Raw genomic sequence first — 24,832 nt, 5'->3', positions numbered from 1 at the left:
AGAACTAGGGAGATGTAGAAGAAACAGGGTAAGGATGGAGTTTTAGGGGGAGCTGATGGAAGTTTGAATGAGCTGAGTTGATGAGGGCGGAGTGGGGAAGAGTGAGTGGTGAGTAAGTGAGTGAGTAAGTGAGTGGTGAGAGAGTAGAGTCAGTCAGACAGACAGAGAGAAAAAGAGAGAGAAAAGCGGTGGACGATTATTATTATCACTGAGGACGACTACTACTTTACTACTACTACCGTCTACTACTACTACTACTGCTGCTGCTAAACTAACTACCTACTAATACTACGATGTATCAGGCGGTTGCGGGAGGCAACGCACGCCGGCTGCGCAGGTTTCGGGGGGTCGATTACACCATCCATGATCATTACAATTATTATTTAGGGATCAAGGGTGACTCGAAAAAAAAAAATAAAAAATGGTATGTTCGTGATTTATCAAGGGAGTCAAAGAATAAGGGGAAAAAAGGACTGAATACAGCGAGGATCCCAACAATGAAAGAGAACAAAAGAACCCTTCTTTTTCAATCCCGACGCCAGGGAAATGCGAAACCACCAAAACGAACAACTGGAACCGTACAACGCATATCATACGTGTGTGAAGATAACGATGTCTGAGACAGTTTGAGGGCGAAAAAAAGAAAAAGAAAAAGAAAATATTTACAGATACAGAGACTGTGCAGCCACAATGTCTCTGCGCACCTTCGTCAGAGCTTCCTCGAATTTGCTCTCGAGTTCCTCGTTACCCATAACCTTGGAGGCTTGCGCCATTTGCCGGAGACACTCTTCCAATCGACGGAAGACGCGAATCAAGGACCCTTCGTAAACATCCGTCATTCCACTAGAGAAGGGGGGAAATAACATATTAGCATCCATGCTCACCTTTCGGACTGTGGCGGACTGCAGGATGAGACTTACCAGATATCAGCAAATGACTTGCCGTTCGCCCACTCGTAGATCACTTCCATGAGTTCCCAGTGGAAGCTCTGCACGTATTCCTCCTCGTTGACAGCCAGCTTGGATTCTTGCGAGACCTTGGCAACAATCCGGGCCTGTGCTTGGATCTCCTTGAGGGGCTTTGCCAGTTCTTCTCGGGTGAGCGCTGGAGTCTCCTTGGTCTTCTCTTCGAAGACAAACACACTCAGCGCCGCTGCGGCTTGCTCGGGCGTGAGTTTATTGAAGAAACCGTTGAACAGAAGCTCGCTGAGCATGAGTTCGTCTCCGGTGCTAATTTCACACGCAACTCGGGCCTTCAACTGGACGACATCGGCCTCGTTGATGAATCCGAATCGACGAAGCACACGTTTTCGGCACTTAAGCTCATCAAGCTGCATGATAGACATGGCGTCCGAGATCTTGCTCTTTGTCTCCTTGATCTTTGCACCCAACTCCTCCTTTTCGGCGTATTGTTGGTAGAGCTCGGGGAGACGCGGTGAGTTGTGCAGAGGATTGGCGAGCAGACGAGATTCAAGCACTTCTACTTTCTATTGTGGTTAAGCGGATTAGTGTCACAACTCCTGCGGAATCAGGGAACCAAGGAAGATATCTCTTACTCGTAGTGTCTTCTTGAATTCTTCACCCTGGATTTTCATATCTTCGAGCGGGTCAAGCAGAGCGATGCCATCAGGAAAGCGACGCATTACTTCATCCACCAGCTTCTTGACTCCATTTCTCGACTCTTTCGAGTTCAACTCCTTGGGCACTCTGAGGCGCACGTGTGAGATGGCGCGGATGCAGCCGGTGACGATAGGAACGACCTCCATCCGGGAATTCTCGCCTTCCTTTGCTGGTCTGACTCCCGATGGTAATTCCTCGAAGGTCTTTGTGGCTACGGAAGGTCCTTCGGCAATCTTCATCAAGACATCGACGATGTACTGCTGCTCGCGGGGGATCTCCTCGTGCGAATTTTTTGCTGGCCTCCTTTGCTTATAATTGACCACGACACCCCATCCGAAATCCTTGTCTTTATGTTTGACGTGGACTAACCGGCCGGGGGTCATGAAAGTCAGGCAGTGATCCGGATGGCTGATGACCGCCTGGATGTCGTCCGCATACTTGTCAAGCTGCACTCTCAAATCGTAATACTCGCGAATGGTTCCCTCATCCGAGATGGTCATGTTGGCCTTCTTCTCTTCCAATGCCTTCAATTCTGTAGAGATATTAGCACAGCCAATCTTAGGTTAGAATATCGTATAGACGTTAAACCTACCTTTTTCAAGCTCAGCGGCACCAGCTGTGTTTTGGAACTGGTAGAAGCATCTCTCGAGCATGAACTCGGGCGAGATACCTTCCACACGCATCAGGTTGAGAATCATGTTATAACCCAGATGAAAAGCCGAGTTGAGTCTATCCTGCTCTCCGCGCACGATTTCCTTGGCCACGGCGGGATCCATCTCTTCACCAACCATCATAATCACAATACCACGTTCATCGAGGCCTCTTCGACCAGCACGACCGGACATCTGGACGAACTCAGATGGGGTGACCCAACGCTGGCTGAAACCGTCGAACTTGCGAACGCTGGTGAACACCACGGTCTTCGCAGGCATATTCAGACCGATAGAGAACGTCTCCGTAGCAAAGAGCACCTTGATAAGCCCTTCCTGGAAGAGAATCTCAATGGTTTCCTTGAGAATGGGAAGCAAACCCGAATGATGGACACCGATGCCCCTCCGAAGCAGCGGCAAAATGTTTTGAATCTGAGGCAAGTTGCGATCCTCCTCGGAAAGCATTTCAATAGCGCTGTTGAAGACCTTAGAAACCATTTCCTTCTCCGAGTCATCGTTGAAAGCCAGAGCACTCATGTTAAGAGCGCACGCCTCACATTCACGTTTGCTGAAACTGAAGACGATGACGGGGTTCAGGTTCTTCAACATGATCATTTTCACGATCTTGTAGATATCAGTCGGCCCCTCATTTCCACCTTTATTCAGTTTCTTATCTTTGCCTCTCCCTTTCCTCTTGGCCATAGCGTCTGCCGGGTCATCGCCCTTCTTGTCCGCAATGCTGCTCATCGCTTTTTGAAAGTTCTCCTCGCGGAAAACGCCCTTCTCGTCGACAACCAAATGAATACCCTCACCGCCAGCGGGAAAGAAATAGTGTTGCAAGGGAGTAGGTCTGAAATCGGTATATACGACGTGGCAGGGCTGGTTATGCATCTTGACGATCCATTCGGCGAACTGCATTGCATTGGGAATTGTCGCGGACAAGAACACATATCTGACCTTATCCGGCAACAAGATGATAGTTTCTTCCCAAACGACACCACGAACTGCCATCATCGTCAATAATCTCCTCAAAGACGCATCGCTCTCATGCACTTACTGGCATCCCGCATGTAGTGGATCTCATCGAATACAACCCACGCAACTTCTCGCATAATCTCGGAACCACGATACAACATAGACCGAAGAATCTAATTGAACATATCAGCATTGGGGTCAGCGTCATACATGAGTTTTGTAGTAAAAGCCCACCTCTGTTGTCATGACCAGACAGGTCGCTGTTGGGTTGATGGTCACATCTCCCGTCATCAAACCGACGTCGCCAAATTCCGCCGCAAATTCTCGGTATTTCTGATTGCTCAGAGCTTTGATTGGACTTGTGTAGATGACTCTCTGGTTGTTCTTCAAGCTTTGCGCGATGGCATACTCCGCAACTACTGTCTTACCGGCACTGGTATGAGCGGACACCAGAACACTCTCCTCTCGCTCGATCGATGCAACTGCAACCTGTTGGAAAGGATCGAGAGTGAACGGCCACACCCTCGCAGGGTTCTCAGGGGCCTTGTGTTGTGAGATCGGTACGTATGGGTAGTTGGGCGGAATGGCGACCTGATGCCGGACCTGGTGGGACAGCTTGACCGACGTTGTTTCCTTGGAGGCCAGTAATCCTGCAGACGCTGCGACCTCGCGCTCCTGTGCCGTCTCGAACTCATCTGCTAACACAGGCTGCGGTTCCTGTTCAAGACGCGGCCGTTTCGCTTCCGGTTGCTGGGCGTTGTTCTCGGTCGCAGGAGTGTTAACATCATCGCCGTCCACGGGTTCGGCAGCAGGTGCATCTGGAATCTCGATATCCTCCTTGGTCTCTTTCCCAGCACCATTTTCCTTTACAGCGCCATTCACCTGACGCTTCTTGCTCTTATCCTTCTTCGATCGTTTGGTGGGTGCGACATCAGTGGGCCTCGCCGCTTGAGGCTGGTCTTCGAAGACATCGAAGAGCTCATCCATTGTCGAACCAAAGCTCTAAAGTCCGGCCCGTAGGGAGCAAAAAGGGAGGCTAACGCGGAAGCACCTTGCAACTTCTGCGATCTCCGAATTGACTGTCTGAGAAATTTCAATGTTGCCGTCCGTTTGGGGAAGGCGGCGTGCGACAGGGCAGAAAATACTCCATAGAAACATCCACTAACATTTTCTTGTCGCCGCCGGTCAAACTTGCTCCTTTCGAACAGTTTCCATCACGTGCTGCGGGTTCCGGAGAGCCGCCGAAGCTGTGATCGTTCCACTCCTTCTCTTTCCTTTCGGGTAGTCGAATACCAGTGTCTTCGATCACATCGTGTCTGCTGCTTCGCTCAAGGTGGGTATATGGTGCTTGCGACGTCTAGGATATTTGAAATTGGATCTAGTCTAATCTGTGCGTCCAAGATGTACGCTACCTCTGCTCTCCGCGCCAGAATGGCCACCTCCTTCGTCGCCCGTCGTGGCTTTTCCACCACCCGTGCCCAGCTCGCCAGCCCATACCACTACGCTGAGGGCCCTCGTTCCAACCTGCCCTTCAACCCTCTGACCAAGCACTTCTTCTGGAGATACTGGGCTTTCATGGGTTTGTACCATCAATTGCATAACGTGAGGAGGCAGTTACCTGATCGGAGCTGACTATTCGGGTATCTAGTTACTGGTTTCGGTGCTCCCTTCGCCATTGCTGGTACGTCTTCGATATTCGCGCAAACATCCCTATTTACTCGTCTAATACTGGCTTTACTACAGTCTGGCAATCCTACAAGACCCGTTAAACAGCTTCCTCGTGACACACTTCACGACGCCTCGGCATGTGTGAGCAGTGGGGAATGGCCGGAGATGTATGCTACACCTGGAGCATTGGGTATTATGTACAAAGTTCAGAAATTCAGTGGTTTTCGAAGCAGTGACTATTCCGGGGTTTTGAGCAGTTCGATCAATTCGTAGTTGTTTCGTGGTTGCCATGTTGTGTAGATTGTCCGATACTCGTTTGATATTAGAATATGGATGAAGTCATTGGTTGAGCGCTCACTTTCGTCCGCTCGAAAATTAAAAATCTTTGGTAGATAGTGATTAGACACTGTTGGGTTCGCAGTCCGCAGCCAACAGCAATAATTGTACATGAAAGAGCGATTTTCTTTATTTCATCATTAATAAGAGAAAATCAATATCTCGAATATTTGATCATCTCTATATTCGACATTTTTCTTGCGCGAGCCTCGTCAATACATGGCGGGGTAGATTCTCCCAACACCATACAAAGATGCGCAACTTGAAAAACGTCCGCCTCGCCGAGGTGCATCTGCAAAATGAGCTTCCCTTGACGGCCACTGCCTGGGACACAGCTTCAGACGCGGTCATCTGCACATTTGGTCCTACTGAAACGAACCCTGTCATCGAGCTTCGAAGAAAGCAACATGATAGCTACTTTGCGGACCCTATAGGCGCAGAAGTATTTGATTGCATTGCGTCGTGGGATGCGCCATGTCCGCTGCCCGACCTGAGCTGCGACCGGGTGCTCTCCCTTCACTACTTTGCGGACAATCTCACTGCTTGTCTGGTGTTGGAGGGTGGTGACATCGTCATCGTCCGCGAGGAACCCCTTCCAGGCGAGGACAAGATTGAGATCGTGGGCTCCGTCGATGTGGGCATCACAGCTGCCGCGTGGTCTCCGGATGAGGAGCTTCTAGCTCTTACCACCAGGGCTAACACCTTCCTCTACATGACCCGGGAATTTGAAAATGTCGCTGAGATTACCTTCACCCCGGAAGATCTTAAAGCATCCCAGCATGTCTCTGTGGGCTGGGGTAAACGAGAGACGCAGTTCCAGGGAAAGAGAGCCAAGGCTCTTAGAGATCCTACAGTCCCCGAGAAGGTGGACGAGGGAAGACTCAGCAGTAGCGACGACGGCCGAACCACGATCAGCTGGCGGGGTGACGGTGCCTATGTCGCCGTGAACAGCATCGAATCAGGTGTTCGTCGCGTGATCAGAGTCTACTCCCGAGAGGGCGCTTTGGATAGTGTGAGCGAACCAGTTGATGGCTTAGAGAGTGCTCTTAGCTGGCGACCATCCGGTAATCTGATTGCGGGAATTCAACGGCTCGACGACAGAGTTGATGTCGTATTCTTCGAGCGAAACGGCCTGCGCCATGGAGAGTTCACCCTCCGTCTCACTGCAGAAGAGACCGTATCATGGGCTTCAGAAATCCAGCTGAGTTGGAATGTGGATTCCACGGTCCTGGCCGTCCTCTTCAAGGGTCGCGTACAATTCTGGACTACGGGTAACTACCATTACTATCTCAAGCAAGAGATCCCCGTGGTAGTGGACCCTGAGTATTCGCACCCCATTGCCTTCAAATGGCACCAGGAAAAGGCTCTGCGGTCCGTTGCTTGCGGCTCAGGTACTTTATATTCGAGTTTTCTTTAGATTATGGACTAACAAGGATCTAGCCTCAATCCTGGATGCAGACTTTGTTTTTGACGTCTCTCACGGCTCTACCGCGATTCCCAACGATGTCGGTGCTGTTGCAGTCATAGATGGAAGTATGTCTGACCCACGCCTGGTGGATGCCCCATGCTAACTTTGACAAGAAACACTCAAGCTGACTCCTCTGAAATTATCTGGGGTGCCGCCTCCGATGGCTCACAACGAAGTACTCTTGGACTCGAATGTTATCGATGTTGCCTTCAGCAAATCTGGCACTCGAATTGCTGTCCTGATGAAGAACTGTTTTTCGATTTTCGTGTGGTCTCTCAAGTCTCGTCCAGTCCCGACACCGATATTAGAATCAAGCTATCCTTTGTCTGAAGCACCGGACAGCCGACCCCGACAAATCGCTTTTCTGAATGAGAACGAAGTATATATTCTTTGGAATGATGGCCCTACTAGCGCTCAGATTGAAAGGACCACACTTGAGACGCGATTGACCAAGGCTGTCTATCAAGCAACAGACTCGGAGCAAGTTCTCTCAATCTTCCCAGCTCTTGGACATGAAGATTTGTGGATTTCTCACATCCCACAATCTGGAAGTCACACTAAATACTCTTCACTGGAGGTCCTCCCCTCTGCGGATCTCCAGGTGAAACCTTGGGATCAAAGCCCAGCTGTTGATACCTACTGGGCCCGCGCTGTCCACTTATCGGAGGATGAGGTGAGTACTCTCAAAGTTGTATAGACGAGGCATTACTAACTGGGTAAAAGAGTCTGTTGATCTCATTATCAAGAACTGGGGCCCTTTATGCGAATACACATTTGCTCGCAAAGAACTGCACATCGTTCCTGGTTACCCAAGCACATGTTCTTTTTACTACGTCTCAGCACCTTCTTAAGTTCGTCCACTTGACAAAGGCAGATGGTTCGTTTACACTCAACTTTTTGTCTTATTTGATTATGGGCTAACTTATCTTGCAGAAATGGATGTTCCTGCTGACACTCCCGAAACGGACGAACGATGCCGAAATATCGAACGTGGAAACAAACTGGTCTCGGTAGTGCCCTCCAAATTTGCTGTCACTTTGCAAGCACCCCGAGGGAATATCGAGACAATATACCCTCGAGCCCTTGTCCTCGCTGGTATCAGAAGTTTCATTGATAGAAAGGATTACCGATCCGCCTATCTTGCTTGCCGCAGCCAGATGGTTGACCTGAACATTCTGCATGACTATGCGCCAGAGCAGTTCCTCGACAACGTTCCATTGTTCATTGACCAGGTGAAGAAGATTGAATACATTGATGAATTTCTCTCTCGCTTGAGGTAAGCCAAAAGTAAATATTTTCTTCTCGAATGTCCTGCTAACTGAGAATAGCGAGGACGACGTCTCGCAAACTCTATACAAGGACACTCTGCAAACACCCAAAGTAGAACCTTCCAGTGCTACACAGCCTGAGGTTACAACCTCCTCATTCAGACCACCCAGCAAGGGCAGCAAGGTCAACCGAATTTGCGATGCGTTTCTGGCAACTCTTGAGAAGCGCATGGACACGAACTTGCATAATCTGGTCACTGCACATGTGTGCAAGTCGCCACCTGATCTCGAGGCTGGACTACAGCTAGTCGCTCGCTTGAGAGGTTTGTTCAGCCGTCCATTTGAATAGATTTAGCCATAGCTGACTTTGGGTAGAACAAAGCTCCGAACAAGCAGAGGACGCGATCGAGCACATGTGCTTTCTCACAGACGCTCATCGTCTGTATGATCATGCCCTCGGTCTCTACGATCTTGAGCTCACTCTCTTGGTTGCCCAACAAGCTCAAAGGGTAAGGGTCGCCCTAAATGATTTGCAGTGTACCTTCTAATAGAAATCAGGATCCCCGAGAATATCTCCCATTCTTACGGAAGTTGCAACAGCTTCCCGATGACCGCCGCCGTTTTGAGATTGACAATTATCTTGGACGCTGGGCCAAGGCGTTGAAGCATCTTCATGCTCTCAGTGCTTATGACGAGATTCGCTCCTATGTTATCAAGCATGAGCTGTACAAGGAAGCGATTGACCTGTTCAAATACCAGCAGGAGCAGCTGCGCGATATGACCCATGTCTATGCTGACTTCCTTTACGATCAATCCAAATACAAGGATGCAGGAATCGGTATGGCTCTCTGAATGACCAGAGTTTACTGCCCCGTGCGATTACAACTCATGATGCTAACTGCTACTAGCGTACGAATCTCTCTCGCTCTATGACGAGGCGTATAAGTGCTACCACCTGGCGCATCTCTGGCGCGAATCCATATATTGTGCCATGATGGTGCCCCTGTCCGAGGCCGATCTCACTGCCCATGCGATTGCTTTGGCCAGTACATTAACCGAAGAAAGCCGCGACTATGTCTCCGCAGCCCACATCCACGCAGAGCACCTGCACGACATTCCCACAGCGGCCCGCCTTCTCTGCCGCGGCTCCCGTTTCGCAGATGCCACACGTCTCCTCGCCCTCCAAAGCAAACAGAATCTGATTCCGGACATCGTCGATACCGGCCTCGCAGACTCGATGGGCACAACGACTGATCTCCTCGCCGACTTCAGGTCTCAGCTGAATGCCCAGGTGCCGCGGATCCGGGAACTCCGCGAACGTCGCGCCGCCGATCCGCTGGCCTACTTCGGAGGCGATGCGACAACGGGTGATCTGGGCGTGGATATTCCCGACAATGTCTCCCTCGCGCCAACAGACGCCTCGACCCTTGCCGGCCGCACCATGTTCACACGCTATACCGGTAAAACCGGTAAAACGACCTCCACGCGCCACACATCCAAGACCCGCCGGCGCGAGGAGCGCAAGCGCGCGCGCGGCAAGAAGGGCACGGTCTACGAAGAGGAGTACCTGGTCAACAGTGTCCGGCGACTCCTTGAACGGGTGAACTCGACCGTTGCTGAAGTGGAGACTCTGGTGGACGCGCTCCTGCGGCGGGGTATGCGTGAGCGCGCTGTTGCTGTCGAAAAGGCCATGCAGGAAATACTGAAAATGTGTACTGAAGCCCGGGAGGAAGTCTTCGGCGCCCCGGTCTTGGCTGAGGACGGGAATGCCGCTGAAGGCCTCGCGGATGAGGCTGTTGACGGTGCTGAGGACCTCAGGGTGCGTGGAGGACAGCGTGTGCTCGCCGAAAGTCTCTCGACCGTCCTAGGGTCTGGTAAGGCAGGGCGGGAAGTGCCTATGGTCAAGGAACTGAGCAAGTCCGCGTTGCTGAACTAGATTGCTAAAAATTGGATTGGATTTTATTCGTGCATCCTTGATCGGTCGGACTTGAATGGCATTAATATATGGATAGACTAAAGGAAATGGAAGACCCCATGTGGGAATTTTAGTGCATCTTGCACGGAAGGCAGCAATTTTTCAATAATGATAGAAATATGCCATGCATACATGGCTCAATTGTTCGGGTCCAATTGATCTAACGTTATGTTGCGCTAGGCGTTGATTAATTAAAGATATAGATGAAAGTTGCGATAGGTAATATGTAGCGGAAGAACAGGGTCACAGCCGGGTATCTTTTTCTCATGCCAGGTTCCATGTACCGGAGTACTTGACAGCGAAGCGGAATGCATCATATATGAACTTAGTGCGAAAGAACATCTCCAGTTGCGCTGACCAGGTGGTCTTCTACACTGACAGGACCCTCACCAACACCGGTCAGAATCACGCGGCTGACTCCCTCCTTGAGAACTTCAACGGCTCTAGAGTCAATCTTATCCAAAGAAACACCCGGGGCAGTGACGTCCTTCAGAATATCGTAGAAAGGACCATTCCAGCCGTCAGTGTTGGTGGTCAAGATTGCCTTGACAGTTCCTGCGACCAGCTCCGAATCCTTTTCCAGATAATAGATAACAGCATTCGGTCCAGCATCAAAGGTGTACGCACACACAGTTCGGCCAATAGCACGGTTGATATCGTGGACAATTCTGACAGCAGCCCGGGAAACGTCGTTCATATAGAAAATTGGGGGCCAGGAGTCAAGGCAGGTGGCGTGGAAGCCGTTAGAGTCGCGCATGGTGAGTTCGGCGAAGGCAGGAAAGTCCTTGTTCAGGATTGCTGTCTCAATGGCAGCCATCCGCTCGGGAACAACAGATGTCGCTCTGGTAGCGAAGAGACTCGAGGTAGCGACCGTCGTCTGCATGCCCTCGGTACTGGGGACATCCTTCTTCTCGGCGCTGACCACCAGGACAATGGCACGCATCTCAGGCCAGTGTGAGGCAGGTGCAACCTCCTCAGCAAGACTATCGCTGCCGTCCTCCAACTCTCCAGCGCGCCAAGCCACGTAGCCGCCCATCAGAGACCGGCAAGCAGAGCCAGATCCCTGACGAGCGATACGGCTGAGCTCCCGAGGTGATTGCGGAAGTTGGTAGAGGTTCGCTACAGCACGAACGAGGGCTGCAAACCCAGCAGCTGAGCTAGCAAGACCAGCGGCCGTGGGGAAATTGTTCTCGGAAACAATCCGCAAGGGAAGTGTAGATAATTTCGGCAACGATGAGTCTGTAGATTCCAGCGCCTGGCGAAGAGAGCGCAGGCTGGAGAGACAGGCGAGCGTACGCTTGGAGGATTGGATATCTTGAGGCTTGCCATTGAGGATAAGCTCATCTGCGGTGGGGTAGATAGCAGAACAGGAGGCGGTGGTGAGGGTGCGGAGCGAACGCTGGGAAAGGGTCACAGAGAGGGAAGAATTGGTGGGCAGGTTCAGAGTTGCGTCCCGTTTTCCCCAGTATCTAGAGAAGTCCCAGCGTTAGTACAAATTTAATGATAGAAGAAAAGGAGGCGGTTGGTTTATTTAGGGGGGGGGGGCAGTCAACTTACTTGATGACAGCAATATTGACAGGGGCAGTAGTGGTGGCCCTATAGACCGAAGAGTCCGCAGCCGCCATGATTATTAGAAACAAAATCAAAAAAGATTATGAACTTGGGTTGTACGGTGAAGAGAGAAAGATATTTGAAGCAGAGAAATGCGATTGTTGATGAGGGGCTGAGGATTACCCCGTCGGGCAATTCAAGACAATTGGTGGTGTTGGGTTTAAAGGCGGTGAAGAGTCCAAAATCCCTCCGACAATCCCTCTCCGCCTTGTCGGCATCTTTACTAATCCATCAATTATTTTCCCGACTTCGTTCTCCAGATTCTGGCATCCACCATTGCGCTTCAAAAGTCGGGGATTATACAGAATGGGCGCAGGTGCGAGTACGCCATCCGCTCCTCCGGCTGAAGCCTCCGCCGCGGCAACATGCCCCGTTGACCACAAGACCCGCGAGGTATGGCTGCAACAACACAAGGCTTCTGGTGGAGCTCCCCATCCTCTACCTACCGAAGACGAGACAGCGAAGACGAAATTGCAGCGGCCTCTGTCCAGTGACCGTGAAGTCAGCACTATACCACGAGCTTTCGATACTTCTGCCGGATCATCGTCTGCCGAAGCTCCCGGCGCATGCCCGTCGCCGTACGCGGCATCCCATGGTACCCCGTCCAATGCCGAAGCCGAAACGGGCCATGACAAGGCGTCAGGCAATTGGATTTATCCATCCGAGCGGCAATTCTTCGAAGCATTGCTGCGCAAAGGAAATACCCCCGCATCTACCAGCTCGGCTTCAGAATTAGCAACCTCCGTTGCATCGATCATCCCCATACATAACGCCGTCAACGAGCGTGCTTGGAAGCAAATTGTTGAATGGGAGAGTCAGGCACCATCGTCCGATCCGGGTAGCAAGAAATGCGGAGGACCGAAATTGTACTCTTTCCGCGGGCTGGGCGTGGATCCTCAGTTTCTCAGCCCCCGTGCGCGGTTCAATAGCTTGCTGGGCTACCAGAAACCCTTTGACCGACATGATTGGGTGGTGGAGAGATGCGGCGGTGAGCGTGTTGAATATGTCATTGACTTCTATCAAGGAAAGTCAACAGGGGAAGAGCCCGGTGCAGCCGGGCTGGCGGCCAACGCGGGACCAGGAAAACTCAGCTTCTACCTGGATGTACGGCCCAAGCTCAATACCTTGGAAGGCTGGAGGCTGAGATTCAAGCGGTTCACGGGATTGTAGATTCCTCGCCACCAATAACCGCTTTCTCGCGAGCCGATTGCTTTTCGATTACACATATAGAGGCGAAAAGGAGTTTGGGTATGATAATTAGCAGTGGTGATCTTGATGTATATTCGTGTCTAAGACAGAGGCTATGTATGATAAAGACAGAACACATAAACGCAGAAACCAAATGATACATTCTTCACTCCATGTGCGCCTGTGTGTCATTAATTCGAATCAAGTCATGAGTGTGAGTGAAATGAGGCCAAAAATCAAGGTATAAACGATACATGGAATCGTACATCAGAGGATATCGTCATCAAGGAGGAACATCACAAGCGGTAGGGATCGCAAAATAGAGAGCTCAGTACAGACAAATCAGCTGCAACTGGTCGGATGGGACCAGTCTATCCAAGAGTGGCTGCCAGCACGATAATGACCAGGATGACACCTAGGATCAAGAGCAGGCAGCAAGCCTTGTTTCGAGCATTCTTCTGATACCTGCTGGCGCTGCGAAGCTCCACGTTGGCCCCACGGGTGTCTGTAGTGACTCTTTCAACGTTCTCGCTGATAATATCTAACTGGCCTCCTTGCTCGTGGACAATATGGGCGACGTCACGAAATAGTTCATTGAGCTCGCCGACGCTTTGTTCAATGTTGCGGATCTCTGTCTCGCGCTCAATGATAAGAGCCTCTTGGAAGTCGACCTCATCCTGGTTGGCAAGGCGGGGTTGTTCTTGGAGCTGTTGCTGTTGCTGAGCAGCCCCGTCTGCTGGCACATGTTCACCCTCTTCCACGGCAGTGCGGGCAGCTACAGCAGACGCCCGTTGCTTCTCTAACGCCCGACGCTGGACTGTCTGGAATTCCTCGAGCGTAGCCTTGAACTCAGAAGAAAGTTTCTGTTGAGTCCATTTCTGAGAGGGCTGATGATATTCGTTAGCCAATGCATGATAGGCAAGTCAAATGACAGCATTTACTCCTGTCACATACATTGACATCCTCCCACGTCTGGACCTTCTTGATGCCTTCTCCTACATCCTTAAATCCCGAGCGCGTTTCCTCCAGCAAGTTGTGAACTCGCTCGCGCACTCGCTCTGTGTCCCGTTTCGTTCCCAAAAGCGCAATCTGATCCGACAGCCGGGTAATGTTCGAGGTCAAGGTGAATAACTGGTTCGAGAGGCCTTCCGTCAGGCGGTCAAATTCGGGATCATCGCGATAATGAGGGTCTTCAGAGCGGCGCATATTAGTAGGCTGCGCCTCTAAGGAGTCTAAGCGATCGAAAGACATGATGTACGCTGTGATGTGGACGGAGTGATAAGGGTAAGTAGTGGAGTCGGATGCATCAACAACATCATCGGGGACGGTTGCCTTGTGACTTTGTGAGCAGTGCCGTGGATGCCCGCATTTGCAGGCTCCCATCACATGAGGCATTAGCGTCTTGGCATACTGAAAGCGGATTAGAACTGTGGATCGTCTAGCCTCGTCACATGACCAGCTCTCTATGGCTGCTGTGGCTGCTGTGTTTTGATGCTTTTGCCCAAAAGCTTCAATGATTTTATCATCGCTATCGCCGTATCATCCTCGTTTTCCGCTGCCAACACCACCCTTCGACTTTTGGCTTGGCTTTTCCCTCTTTTTTTTGGGTACAATCGCTTCTGCGATTCTGATCATGCTGTGAGATTTTCTCATCTTCTTCTCTGGCTAGAGATATTTCCTCCTCTCTTTCGACTTTCAGCATGGCTGTCGCTCAGCCTCGGCCGTACAGGCGCATTTTGACATCTGCACTGCACCGGAGATTTGTCCATGCATCTGCTCTGGCGTTGTCGGTCTGCTACTTTGTAGCATTTCTTCTAGGAGACAAGTCATCTTGTAAGTGTTGCATTCCAGCCTTGGACAGGTGGTGCCAATTGAGCAAATGCGGTAACTAGGTAACTGACGTACCCTGCTTCCTGCTAGTTCTATGGGCATGGTTTCCAATTGGGGCCTGCGGTTTTCGCACAGTTCTTCTGTTTCTTTCTAGTCTTGTCATCTTCGTTCTGCGTGTGGGCCAGATGCACATCGGCTCGAGAACAACAGCATCACCGATTACCACATTCAAGACCCTTATCCCTCTGGATATCATTCAGACGTTTGGCTGGTATCTTTTCTCGGCTTGGTGGTTTAGCGAGATGTATAAGTGGTCTTGTCCCTCGAGTGCTGGATTGGAGTGGGTTAAACGGGGCAGGTATGTGTTCGGTTAACGATAAACCAGCCCGGGAGCTGTTCTAATTTGGGAGTTGACTTAGACCGCATGAACGAGCAACGCTGAACGAAAGACCAATCTACCTCCAATCATACCATTTGCTACTCGCAGTTGTGCAGTCAATTGTCCATCTTTATTGCGACTACGATCGTGTCCCAATCCCTACTGCGAAACGGGTTTCCGGTGCTGCAGATCAGAAAACACACCCAGTTGAGCCGATCTCTCAGCGAATCCAGACTGCTTTGCCCCGGATGATCAGGGATGGTCTGACGCGAAGCGCACTGGTTGCCACGGTTTGCCCAGTGGTCTACACCCTGCTTTTCAGGCGGCCAGCATGGAGCTTTACCATGTACTTTGCCAAGTTATTTTGGAACTTTCCAAGATCAGCCGCTGATCCGCCTGGTGTGATTCCTATCTTTGGAATCGGCTTGATTTTGCGTACAATCATCTCCGGGGGGTTGCTGATGCTCTGTTGGCAGTCCGCCAACCTCTTCTTCTCTATATTCATCAGCAAGGCGCCTCTCAAGTTGGGCCAGCCCTTGACGGCAGAGGCTAAGGATCCCAATGGCAGTTTGCTGACCGGGCTGAAGGCAAAGAAGGAGACTGTCAAGTCCTTCGCATTCTGGGAACTGTGCCTCATCAGCCAGCAGTTTCCTGACCGGCGCAAGGCAATTTTCAACGATATCGACCGCGATGGTGGTTCCACCTGGTCTCAAATTCTGCAGTCTGCTACGGAGGTTATCAAGGGTATTTCTAGCCGGATTGAGGAGAAGAAGGCGCCTGCGGGTTCAAAGCCCGAGCAGCAAACTGATAAAACTCAACCTGTACTTCGCACGCTGCCACGACTGGCGGAGCCTCCGAAGGAGGATAACATCTTTGCTAGCGCTCCTAAAGCTGTTTCGAGACCCGACAAGATTGGCGAGGCGCTCAGCTCGACCGCCAAGAAGTACGGGCAATCGCCCGACTGGACTCCTACGGCCAGGGCTAAAGCTCGTGATGTGTTCGACCGCGCCTCGTCGGCTGTCCTCAGTCCCGAACGAAAGCAGAAACTGCTTGCTTCTTCTCGGGAGCTCAAGATGCTCACGGGCCCAACGGTCACATCAGAGAATGTGCACCCCCTGATCGCACAAGTCCTCCGCACCCCATTAGGCCTCATGTTCCGCCAGACTTACGCCCGCCGGTTATCCGGCATCGTCCTTGGGACACCGTACGCGAGCGTATCCGTCACCGTCGACGCCATTGAATCCTTGACCCGCCTCCTGGTCGCGAGTCTCGCGGAAGACCAGTACGGCAAAGTGCAGGCCGACGTCCCCGGAGTCGTGCGCCTGTTCACCGACACGATCATGGTCCTCGAGCCATTCATCAACGGCGGCCTAGACGCGCACTGGACGGACGTGAACTTCCCACCCTCGAGTAATCCCGAGGCGCAGGCGGCAGCGCGCCGGGTCCCCGAGGTGGAACTTGTCCTGGATACCCTCAAGCTCTGCCTCAAGGACCTTCTGTCCGCTTTCAACTTGTATTTCAAGAACATCGGGCTCGTGGGCAAGGACCTGCGGCTAGCGAAAGAAGCAGCCGTGTCGTTCGAAGGCGGGCTTTAAGCGGTCTCGTACGAGCTCAACCAGCTTCGGACTTCCTTTCTCACGTCCTTTTTCCATCCTTCCCATGCACTCGCCAATCAATTGGCAGGTTGTCTTCTGACACCAAACAACAACCCAGTCCAAATCTCTATCTCTCCTGTCTGGTATAAAAGTTGTCAGTCTTGTTCAACTTTTTACTATCCTATCTATCTATCTTCTTCTACCACTTTTATTTTCGTTTGGCTATGTATGCATCGTTCTGGCGTTCATTTGTACTTTTCCCTTTTTTTCAACTCATGCTGCAATGTTTCCAGGTCTGTATACTTACTTCGCCATATGGTGGATTCCAATTGATCCTTGAGACAAGCAGAAAACTACCTTCCATGTATTTGTGGACTGCAATAGATGATGAATAGTATCCAGATCGCTTTTGTGTATCCCTTTTTACATGCACTTCTTTTTAGGTCTATGTACACCACCCAGCATCAGCTAGGACTTGCATGTCTTGCACCAGTCGGGTCGGAAAGTATCAACCACACATAGCGTTCTGCAACCCTCAAACGTAGTATCAGAGGAAATGGTATGTGATGGAGGAGGGATGAAATGAGGGAGAAGTTGGGTCGGGGTCGTGAGATGAGAGAGATGAGACAGAGCAAGATGGGGGAAGACTTCGTCCAACAGGTGACAAGAAACGGGGGGTGGATAAGAAAAACAGACGAAGGCAGAAGGACCAAGTCACCCCTATGAATCAACCAGTGTATACGCAAAAACTAGACAAACAGCCTCCCCCGGGAATTCCCAGACTCCGATGTTCCCCTACCAAAACCGCAGTAATATATGGATAAATAGAAATAGATAAAATCATTTCATGTCATTTCATGTCGGAGTGCCACTTTTTTGTGGCTTCTGAGTGTCTTGGTCTTCAAGATATACTGCGGCGGAGACGCTCTTCGAGCTTGAAGATTGTTGTTCCAGGCGCATACAAATCAAGCCTGGCGACTAACAAGTCAACTCTGATTCTATGATCCAGCAATATAAAGATGAGTGATATAATGAAGAGATATGAGGCGTTATCTGAGCGTTCGAGGGAAGAAGTCGGGTTAAGACAAGTTTCTGATGGTCAAATTGAGACGGACCATCGGTAACAGTTTCAGCCTGTCTTTTTTTTCTTGTCTTTAGCGGCTTAGAAGCTCCATGAATTTGGATGGTCCTCAACAAGTGCTAAGGACCTCACTGATCTTGTTTGACGCGAGATTTCCCGTCATTGCTGGCGCAGTAGAGCCAGCTCCACCACTGTCGGTTGTGTTCTGATCCAGGGGCGCTTCTTCCTTCATGCAAGCATTTTCTAGGACATTGGTCCATTTACCACTCGTACCCGCGTGACTATGCTTCAAATGTTGTCGAAAGTGGTCAGCGCGGTAGAATTTTTTGCCATTGTTGCACTCCCCGAATTTGTGCACCGACGTCAAGTGTTCAAATCTCCTATCCCAGTCGGGTTGGGGGTAATTTGGGAATTCCTCGCCGCAGTAACCGCAGGTATCGTGAGAAGGACCCGAATTCGCCTGCGCTGTCGAGGAGGACGAGGGATGGAAAGCGGATTGATACCCCAGTAACGCCGCGCACGACCAAGAATGACGCCGTAAGTGGAGAGAGTTTTGATGTCGTTCGGCCTCGTTCTTATTTTTGAACCGATTATTGCAGAATTGGCAAGAATATTGTTTTTCCAACTCATGTGAACTAGAAGAGGGCACGCAAAATGAGTATCTGGCTTGATAGGAGGTCACACGCTCGTCAACTTACCGTAGCTCAGTTGGACTGTCGAACTTCTTAGGCTTCTTTGGGCAACAATCACAAATATACAATCCACCCATCTTAGGTGCTGCAGGTTTCGGTACACTGAGCGTGGTCTGTGAAGAAAGTCGCCTCCCACCATTCCCACTAGAGGCGTTCGAAGCTTGCATGGTTCTCGCATCCATTCGAGGAGGGAGGGCACCAGAGGAAGTCGACACGACAGGGGATTTATCATGGAAAGCTTCGAAATCGGAGTTTGGAGACAGACCCCCTGGTGACGGCCGGTCATAGGTAGAGATGCTCGTCATACTGCTTTCTCCCAAAGAGATCGTTGCTGACGAGTAGGATCCTGATGTTCTCAAGCTCAACGACGATGCAGCAGATAGACTCCCGCGACTAGGAGAGAAAGTACCATTGACCGAAAGATTGTTGGTGAACGGATGTCCTGAAGTTCTGCGCTGAGAGAGATCGCCATTGCTTGTAGTCACATGCAGCGCGTGTCTGTCTTCATTCATTGGCTCACGTGGGGGTGAAGAGGCCCTTCTCTTAATGCCTGACTTTGAAGTGTCCAAATAGGGTGGTGTTGCCTCTCGAATGTGAAAATATCGCGAGGGCAATGAATCGTCGGTCGAGAAATCGCCTTCGATATCCGAAAATATGCCCTGATCATAACTTCCGCGGGTCGACCGACTAGGTAAGCTGACAGTTTCCTCGCTTTGCGGTGTTGTTCCACCTCCCCGGCGTCGGTATACGTCCCGCAGAAAGGCCGAGTGATCGTACTCGATCGCAGAAGACGGAGCGCTGCTTTCCACACTAGGGCTTCGATAGTCGAGATAGTCCTTCCAGCCAACTTTGCTCCCAGGCGATACTCCGCCGGAATGAGTACTATTCGGCCATCGTACGTCAAGGGTTGAGCCTTCAGAGCCTCCTGGGGAGGGTAGGCCCCCAAAGTTTCTGGAAGGGATCGGAAGGGTCGGCATGGCACCTTTGGCCTCGCTTCCGAGGCTGATGGATTGTCGAGGAGACACTGGTTTGCCTATCTTCGAAAGAAGGTGTTGATCATATGCAACAGATGAATCTTTCACGCTCCGTCGCGAAAAATCCCGCTCGCCCTTCAAGATTGACTCGGGGGGGTTGATTGTTATAGAGTTTCGGAATCCTTCATCCATTCGTGGTGGGGGTTCAATTTTGATATGCGCCTCCGGACTTGTCGACACAGGTAGTCCACTCTGTCTTCCATCCAGGTCATCCAAGTCCATTCGATCAGTCTTGAACACGGCTTCCGAGCGGCGATGGCCCCCGAGCAAACTCGAGCCGGGATTGATCGGCGCAAGCTTAGCGGACCCGGGAGGGTTTTTAGCATTCGCGAATAGCCAACCGGCATCGTGGCCATCTTCGAGGTCCGTGATATGCGATGGTGGAGGTAGTGGGGGCGGAGCAAAGTTAGTCATTGATTTTGTCGGGATGGGCATAGGCATGAGGGAAGAATATGACTGCATTGACATGCTGTTTGGGGATCTGTCAATGGAACGGGAATGGGTATAACCACTGTTAAGGTCATGCACATTGATCGAAGGCGGGGAAATTCGTGGAAAGTCCATCATACAGTGACGAGTTGACCAAAGGACACTATCAACATCAACGGACAAGCCTCACCGGACAGATAGGAACCGGAAATGACTGGAGAGATAGTCTGATGGCTCTTAAGACACTGACGATCGTCCTCCTAGTCCTGTGAAGGAAGAACCTGCTTCCAGATACTGAAAGAACAAAAGTGAGATGCAACAGAGTAGATGCGGCCACTCTATGGCTAGAAGGAACAGTAGATGAATAAAAGGAGCGGAAACTATCCAAGGAACTATGAGACGGAAACCAACCAACAAGTCAACTCAGTTTCGTCTCGGGTGGATAGGGCTGAAGGTAACTCACCCTGCGTACGAAGCAGGCTCTTATTTCCGATTAGTTAACCCAGCGATGCGCTGCGTCAACGGCTTTTCTGTAACACTCGCGCGCAACCTTGAGAAACCGCTTGTGTGCCATCAATTCACCGGTCAGTGGCAATTCATGGACGGTCAACGGTGCCAGCACCACAGAACATGCTTGCAAGATCTGAGTTTTGTATATCTTCGGCTGTAGAAGGCAGCTGGAGGATGCTTGTATAGGTCCCAAGTGATGATCAAGTCCCGAAAAAAAAATAAGGTAAGAAAAGGAAAAAGGATAAGGAAATAAGGCTTGAATGGAAAGGGCCGGGAATAGGACAAGAAGTGAAAAAAGCACCGAAGGACAAGACGGCTATGCAATGACCTCTGAGGGTGGCGGTGGTGGTGGTGGTGGTGGGTGGATGGGAGCTGAAAGCGAGGCTGCAGCTGCAGTGTCTTAGGTTCTTCTAGAATCGAGGTTTGGAGACCGGTTTCCAAGGGGGAAAGCGGGTAAAGAAGAAGAAGAATAATAATAAGAAGAAGAAGTAAAAGAGTTAAAAGATGAAGGTGTTGAAATGACAGGATCAACAAGAGAAGTAGAAAGTATGGCGTCGCATAAGAAGATCGAGAAAAAGAGCCAGTGGTGAATCCAGCACTGGGAGGAGAGGCAAGAGAAGAATAGTGCCGCCTCGAATCGACGAGAGCTTGAGGCAGACCAGCAACTCAGGGGGTTTGAATGCCTGAGGATTTCTATACACAGGAGCAGGTAATAATAGATGGGATCGTAGTGAGAAAAGAAGTAGTGGTGTGGTGCGTGGTGTGGTGTGTAAGCTTCGCGTGTTGTTAAAAAAAGGTAAGTAGTAAGTAGTAGTAGGTAGTTTTATAAGAAAAGACGGACAGCGAAGCTGGTGATGCAAGCCACGGCCTTATGGGTCCCTACAGGGCTAGAGAAACAGAAGAAGAAGAATAAATAGTAAAGGTATTTAGCAAAGAAATGAAGATGGTACTCTGGAAAGTACCTAGTACTCTTGTAGGTCCCTCGTTTCTTCCCTCTCGTGTCTGTCTAGCTGGCGGTCCAATATGTCCTTGTCATTCCAGATTTTAACCCCTCGGTCCTCTCGCTCATTCGGTCACGTTTGTCGCTCGTCTTTCCCTTGTCAGCCTTAAAGAGGCGATGGTCGTCTCAGAAAAAAAGAGGGGGTACAGAGAGCGTAAGAGTAAGAGCAAGACCGGGAGGAAGAAAGAGAGAGAGAGAGAAAGGGAGGGAGACAAAGTGGACACACAGAGAGAGGGAGGAAGAGAGATAGAGAGAGAGGTTGTATTGTACCTGACAATAGTAATAATAATGGTAACAGCAAGGTTATTATGTAGGGCCAGTCAAGGTAGTAAGGTACCACACTTTTTGATGATTGTCCCAGCGGGATACCTTCAAGAACGACCGACAACCAGACAGAAGGAAAGCCAGGAACTGATGCGAAACTCCCCAAGCCCAGACAATAATAATAATAGTCTAATAATGATACAACAATGGTATTTGGGTACCCACTGTCAACAGCAGTTTGGTTCCGGGTGGACACTGGAAACACCTTTTTCGGGGGGTTAGGCCAAGCGACTAGCATAAAAATGTCCTTGTAATCGGTAATGGTTATTTATTTGTCCTGTCCTGATGGTTCTTAGGTATTTAAATAGATAGGGGGCTTCAGCATCGAGAACATTTTGAAAATCTCGGAAAGATTACAGTTATATCCATACAACGTAGATATACATACCTCCTATCTGATAGGGTGGAAAGGCATGCCAGCATTATTGCATGGCCATGAGTTGAGGGGCACCTGCCAACGTGAGCTAAATACTAAGAGTAATGTCATGATCACCATAGAAGAATTGAGCCAAAAAATTTTTGCGAACAGTTGAAAAATTTCCCTTGTCAATTATTGACATCACATTTAGACTTCAAAGACTGAGTAGGGTACCTACCTACCTACCTACCTACACAGTAAGGTATCTATCTACTTAGGTAAGGTACATTATTACACAAGTGTAAGGTAAGATACATCCAATTCTTAGTGACCAAACACAGAATGATCAACATCGATGTCAGCAATGTCATCAAGCCTGCAGGGCTAGAATCTACCTAGAAACCTACATACTCCGTAGTGCTCCGGAAGTCAGTCAAAGGAAGTACGTACTTAGTCGTCCAGCAAGTGAGCTTGTATGACGATGTCCAGATACGAGTCGTACCTAAGACCTGAGTAGGTACCGGCCTCCATGCTCTATTAGCCTGGTGTTTCGAATCACATGGCATAAACGACTACATTGAAACATGGCTGCGTTGGCTGCAGGATGGGGGAATTCCAAGGCTGGGCATACAGAATAGAAGGTCATCCTACAAATGGCCGTTTTGGGAGTGCCATTTTCGTTGGTCAATGTCCTGAATCCTGATCCCCATTATGACCCAACCTAGCATAGACAGCCATCCACGGGGGGGGCAATGGATTCGAGAGACTCATGCACTCAATCAACTTTCATCTCATGTAGAATTCTAGAAGAGAAGAAGGCGCGACAGTAACAATCTGATTCCCCATGGAGAAGGAAAAGTCAACCTCGGCCTAGAAGCAAGTCAGAAACCGAAGAATCTCTTATTCCAAGCGGTGAATATCATGCTAAGCCAAATTCGGACTGACAACTGTGGATGGGGTGCATGGCTGGTTTAGAGTGAGGCAGTGCTGGTATTGATATTTTTTTTTTCTAGGATTACCACACATTCCAACCTCCCTCCATGGACTCCGTAATTGGAGTAATTTGACATATAAATTACCTCTATCTAATGTGGCAGCTGTCTAGGTTGACTCTTCCATGACTCTTTGGTATCTCGTATGACCCCTGGTTACTCGATGAATACCGCTTAAATGGTACTTTATGCTCTACAGAGTACAAGTACTCTCCATTCGCTTCACCATTTCTCATACAAATTCTGGCTAGTCTTGCCACTGTCACAATTAGACACAAGGTATATTATTACTGAGATATGAGCCACTAAACTGAACAAGGCAAAAGAACCAGGCTACTACCCAGTTACGAGCCTACTACGACAGTATCTGATTAGTTAACTACTGGGAGCAAGGTTGAGCAAGGCAAAGACCAATTCAATCAACAACAATCAACACTGCTACCGCACTACTGCAAGCATACCACAACTCAAGTCCATAACCCCCACTGCTGTTCATCCTGAATGGTGGGAACAGGCCTGACCCACTGCCATTCAGAGCTTAGTCGTCCCCACTAGGCTCTTAGATACATGCACTGCCACAGTCCCGGTCCGCAGGTTCTCGGTCATTTGGCCCTGCCGCCCTGCCAGCCGAACCTTGAAGGAATTCAAGGAACTGGAGGGTATGGACTATGGATTACTAGTACTATCTATCTCCAATAAAAGAGGGAATAATTCCTTCGTAGGAAAAGGAGATCTCTTTTTTAAGAAAAGAGACGGATAGTGGGCATGAACTCAACGTCATGCTGGATTTCGGGGTTCATGTATCTATCGGGCAAGTAGTCGCTGGATTTTTCTCTGGGAGTGGAACGGTTAGCCCGAGTCTCCGAGTGGACGGACTCTCTATAATCAATTCGGTACAGACTATGGAGTCCCTAAATCCTAAGGTACCTAGTGTATCTACTTTTTGAGTCCTCAATTTAAATTGAGCTTGAGATTTGGGAATAATCAACCGAAGCCACAAAAATCATATATATATATATATCTCTCTCTTTTCAAAACCTTACTGCGTACTCGCAGGTTGTTTTAGTGCAACTCTTACTTAGTAGACTTACCTTGTAACCTGTAACTGTGTGCCATGTGCAATGTTGCTCTCCTGCATCTCATTTGCCTCTTGAGCTGATTTTCAGGCCATTGCATTTGCCACAAATCGAGTATCTACACGATCAGCTTTTCAGCTTTCAAATTAGTTCGCAATGTCAGATGTTGGACACGCACTTGCACACGCATCCACTGGTGGTGGCGACTGGTAAAACTTCTTTCTCATCGAATCCAAATCCCCAGATAGTGTCTAGATAGGATAGGAGTCCTCTGGGTTTACGTATCCTTCTTGAATCATACCCCGTACCTCAAGCTTAGATTTTTCTTGGAACTTCATGGATGTCACTGGTAGATAGTCATTGGATAGCCAGTCATTTTTTGGCATACTTTGTACTCTGTGGCAAGTTCCTACTACCTAGTACTCCGTCCCTACCAGATAGAGAGAGGTATTCGAGAACAGCTGTCAACGGGAAGAGTAATTTGCAAAACACGTACATCGAATAGGCTAAATGTGGATACTGGTAAGGTAGCCCACCCAGTACTTACAGTAACAGAAACAGCAAAAGATACGTACCTAGCCTCGCCTTGTCATTCAAAAATTCCCACCGTTCATGATGGAAAATTAGAAAAACGAGGTACTGGGTTGCCCTAAGGAAAGGTAACACTAACATGCCGGGATGCCGTCAGCCTTAAGCCTTAAAATCTTTAGAAAAGACCACGGATAAGAGTCTCACCGCGCAGGGCACAGGCCCAGACCTAGTGACTTAAAAGAG

The 24,832-nt window shown here is 49.9% G+C and overlaps 8 protein-coding genes across 8 annotated transcripts, besides 6 other annotated features; 4 read left to right on the top strand and 4 right to left on the bottom strand.

Moving 5' to 3' along the window:
• Positions 1 to 99: 99 nt before the first annotated feature.
• Positions 100 to 145: a microsatellite.
• Positions 101 to 150: a microsatellite.
• Positions 151 to 192: 42 nt separating this feature from the next.
• Positions 193 to 292: a microsatellite.
• Positions 293 to 662: 370 nt separating this feature from the next.
• ACLA_046470 (ATP-dependent RNA helicase MTR4) lies at positions 663 to 4,231 on the bottom strand (the record flags this gene model as incomplete). The annotated part of the gene is made up of 6 exons (XM_001271606.1): positions 663 to 843; positions 921 to 1,486; positions 1,556 to 2,151; positions 2,212 to 3,273; positions 3,327 to 3,417; positions 3,479 to 4,231. The coding sequence occupies 6 exons, from the start codon at positions 4,229 to 4,231 to the stop codon at positions 663 to 665; spliced, it is 3,249 nt and encodes a 1,082-aa protein (XP_001271607.1).
• A 414-nt stretch (positions 4,232 to 4,645) lies between these two features.
• ACLA_046460 (cytochrome c oxidase VIIc family protein) lies at positions 4,646 to 5,013 on the top strand (the record flags this gene model as incomplete). The annotated part of the gene is made up of 3 exons (XM_001271605.1): positions 4,646 to 4,823; positions 4,893 to 4,925; positions 4,988 to 5,013. The coding sequence occupies 3 exons, from the start codon at positions 4,646 to 4,648 to the stop codon at positions 5,011 to 5,013; spliced, it is 237 nt and encodes a 78-aa protein (XP_001271606.1).
• A 488-nt stretch (positions 5,014 to 5,501) lies between these two features.
• Positions 5,502 to 9,920, top strand: ACLA_046450 (Elongator subunit IKI3; the record flags this gene model as incomplete). Its single annotated transcript, XM_001271604.1, has 9 exons — positions 5,502 to 6,639; positions 6,689 to 6,781; positions 6,830 to 7,389; positions 7,440 to 7,593; positions 7,650 to 7,992; positions 8,045 to 8,307; positions 8,360 to 8,493; positions 8,543 to 8,822; positions 8,893 to 9,920. 9 exons carry the CDS (start codon positions 5,502 to 5,504, stop codon positions 9,918 to 9,920), a joined length of 3,993 nt encoding a protein of 1,330 aa, XP_001271605.1.
• Positions 9,921 to 10,284: 364 nt separating this feature from the next.
• On the bottom strand, positions 10,285 to 11,584 carry mvd1 (diphosphomevalonate decarboxylase MVD1; the record flags this gene model as incomplete). The annotated part of the gene is made up of 2 exons (XM_001271603.1): positions 10,285 to 11,428; positions 11,517 to 11,584. The coding sequence occupies 2 exons, from the start codon at positions 11,582 to 11,584 to the stop codon at positions 10,285 to 10,287; spliced, it is 1,212 nt and encodes a 403-aa protein (XP_001271604.1).
• A 292-nt stretch (positions 11,585 to 11,876) lies between these two features.
• Positions 11,877 to 12,740, top strand: ACLA_046430 (cytochrome c1 heme lyase CYT2; the record flags this gene model as incomplete). The annotated part of the gene is made up of 1 exon (XM_001271602.1): positions 11,877 to 12,740. The coding sequence occupies one exon, from the start codon at positions 11,877 to 11,879 to the stop codon at positions 12,738 to 12,740; it is 864 nt and encodes a 287-aa protein (XP_001271603.1).
• Positions 12,741 to 13,129: 389 nt separating this feature from the next.
• Positions 13,130 to 14,009, bottom strand: ACLA_046420 (SNAP receptor PEP12; the record flags this gene model as incomplete). Its single annotated transcript, XM_001271601.1, has 2 exons — positions 13,130 to 13,645; positions 13,713 to 14,009. 2 exons carry the CDS (start codon positions 14,007 to 14,009, stop codon positions 13,130 to 13,132), a joined length of 813 nt encoding a protein of 270 aa, XP_001271602.1.
• Positions 14,010 to 14,458: 449 nt separating this feature from the next.
• ACLA_046410 (nucleoporin NDC1) lies at positions 14,459 to 16,562 on the top strand (the record flags this gene model as incomplete). The annotated part of the gene is made up of 3 exons (XM_001271600.1): positions 14,459 to 14,591; positions 14,679 to 14,946; positions 15,008 to 16,562. 3 exons carry the CDS (start codon positions 14,459 to 14,461, stop codon positions 16,560 to 16,562), a joined length of 1,956 nt encoding a protein of 651 aa, XP_001271601.1.
• A 1,190-nt stretch (positions 16,563 to 17,752) lies between these two features.
• Positions 17,753 to 19,837, bottom strand: znfA (putative C2H2 finger domain protein; the record flags this gene model as incomplete). The annotated part of the gene is made up of 2 exons (XM_001271599.1): positions 17,753 to 18,278; positions 18,342 to 19,837. 2 exons carry the CDS (start codon positions 19,835 to 19,837, stop codon positions 17,753 to 17,755), a joined length of 2,022 nt encoding a protein of 673 aa, XP_001271600.1.
• Positions 19,838 to 20,643: 806 nt separating this feature from the next.
• Positions 20,644 to 20,669: a microsatellite.
• A 95-nt stretch (positions 20,670 to 20,764) lies between these two features.
• Positions 20,765 to 20,804: a microsatellite.
• Positions 20,805 to 22,221: 1,417 nt separating this feature from the next.
• Positions 22,222 to 22,244: a microsatellite.
• Positions 22,245 to 24,832: the final 2,588 nt, after the last annotated feature.

This window comes from Aspergillus clavatus, genomic scaffold (assembly GCF_000002715.2).
Source record: "Aspergillus clavatus NRRL 1 1099423829800 genomic scaffold, whole genome shotgun sequence".
Classification (NCBI taxonomy): Eukaryota; Fungi; Ascomycota; class Eurotiomycetes; order Eurotiales; family Aspergillaceae; genus Aspergillus; species Aspergillus clavatus.
The sequence above is the reverse complement of the archived record's forward strand: the minus strand, read 5'-3'. Positions and strand labels throughout refer to the sequence as shown.